The sequence below is a fragment of the Myotis brandtii genome, unplaced genomic scaffold (assembly GCF_000412655.1).
Source record: "Myotis brandtii unplaced genomic scaffold, ASM41265v1 scaffold986, whole genome shotgun sequence".
NCBI lineage: Eukaryota > Metazoa > Chordata > Mammalia > Chiroptera > Vespertilionidae > Myotis > Myotis brandtii.
The window spans coordinates 2,781,753-2,782,211 of record NW_005372102.1 but is presented as its reverse complement, the minus strand read 5'-3'; the positions used below and the strand labels follow the sequence as shown (position 1 = coordinate 2,782,211).

At 64.5% G+C, this 459-nt stretch overlaps 1 protein-coding gene across 1 annotated transcript in view; it reads left to right on the top strand.

The window, feature by feature from the left end:
* Window positions 1-171: 171 nt before the first annotated feature.
* The window catches only part of UVSSA (UV-stimulated scaffold protein A), a gene marked incomplete at its 5' end in the record, with an annotated part of 20,113 nt that continues 19,825 nt past the window's right edge, over window positions 172-459 (top strand). The window contains one exon of the mRNA XM_014533463.1: window positions 172-328. Coding sequence (XP_014388949.1) covers window positions 172-328 — 157 coding nt within the window. The remainder of the gene's footprint in view (window positions 329-459) is intronic.

Below are 459 nucleotides of genomic sequence, written 5' to 3'. Positions count from 1 at the left end.
TGTCCGCCGCCCTTTGTTGGGAGGTGCTGCCGGCTGGGCTCTGCCAGGGCTAAGCCTCCCGTCCAGCGGGCCCCTGGCGTTTTGAACACTGAACAGGAGACACACCGAGGCCTGGCGTGGGCGGTGCCGGTGCCGCTGCCGCTTCTCTGGGGCCTGTTTTGACTCTTTCCGTGTTCTATTCAGTTGGATTTTGTCTCAATTTCTCAGGTGGATTTTCAGGATGTGAACGCCAGGACGCTGGCGGAGAGAAAGCGAGAGGAGGAGAAGCAGAGGCGTTTAGACAGAATCTACCGGGAAAGGTCCGAGCAGGCCGTGCGGGAGATGGAGGGTGAGTCTCCGGGACCCGGCGGGGGGTGAGGGGCCGCAGGCGGACAGACCAGCTGGGCCCGAGGAACCTCTCCTGGTGGGCAGCCGGGGGGCCCTGTGAGCCTGCATGCCTCCGACCCCTCGGTGGTCACG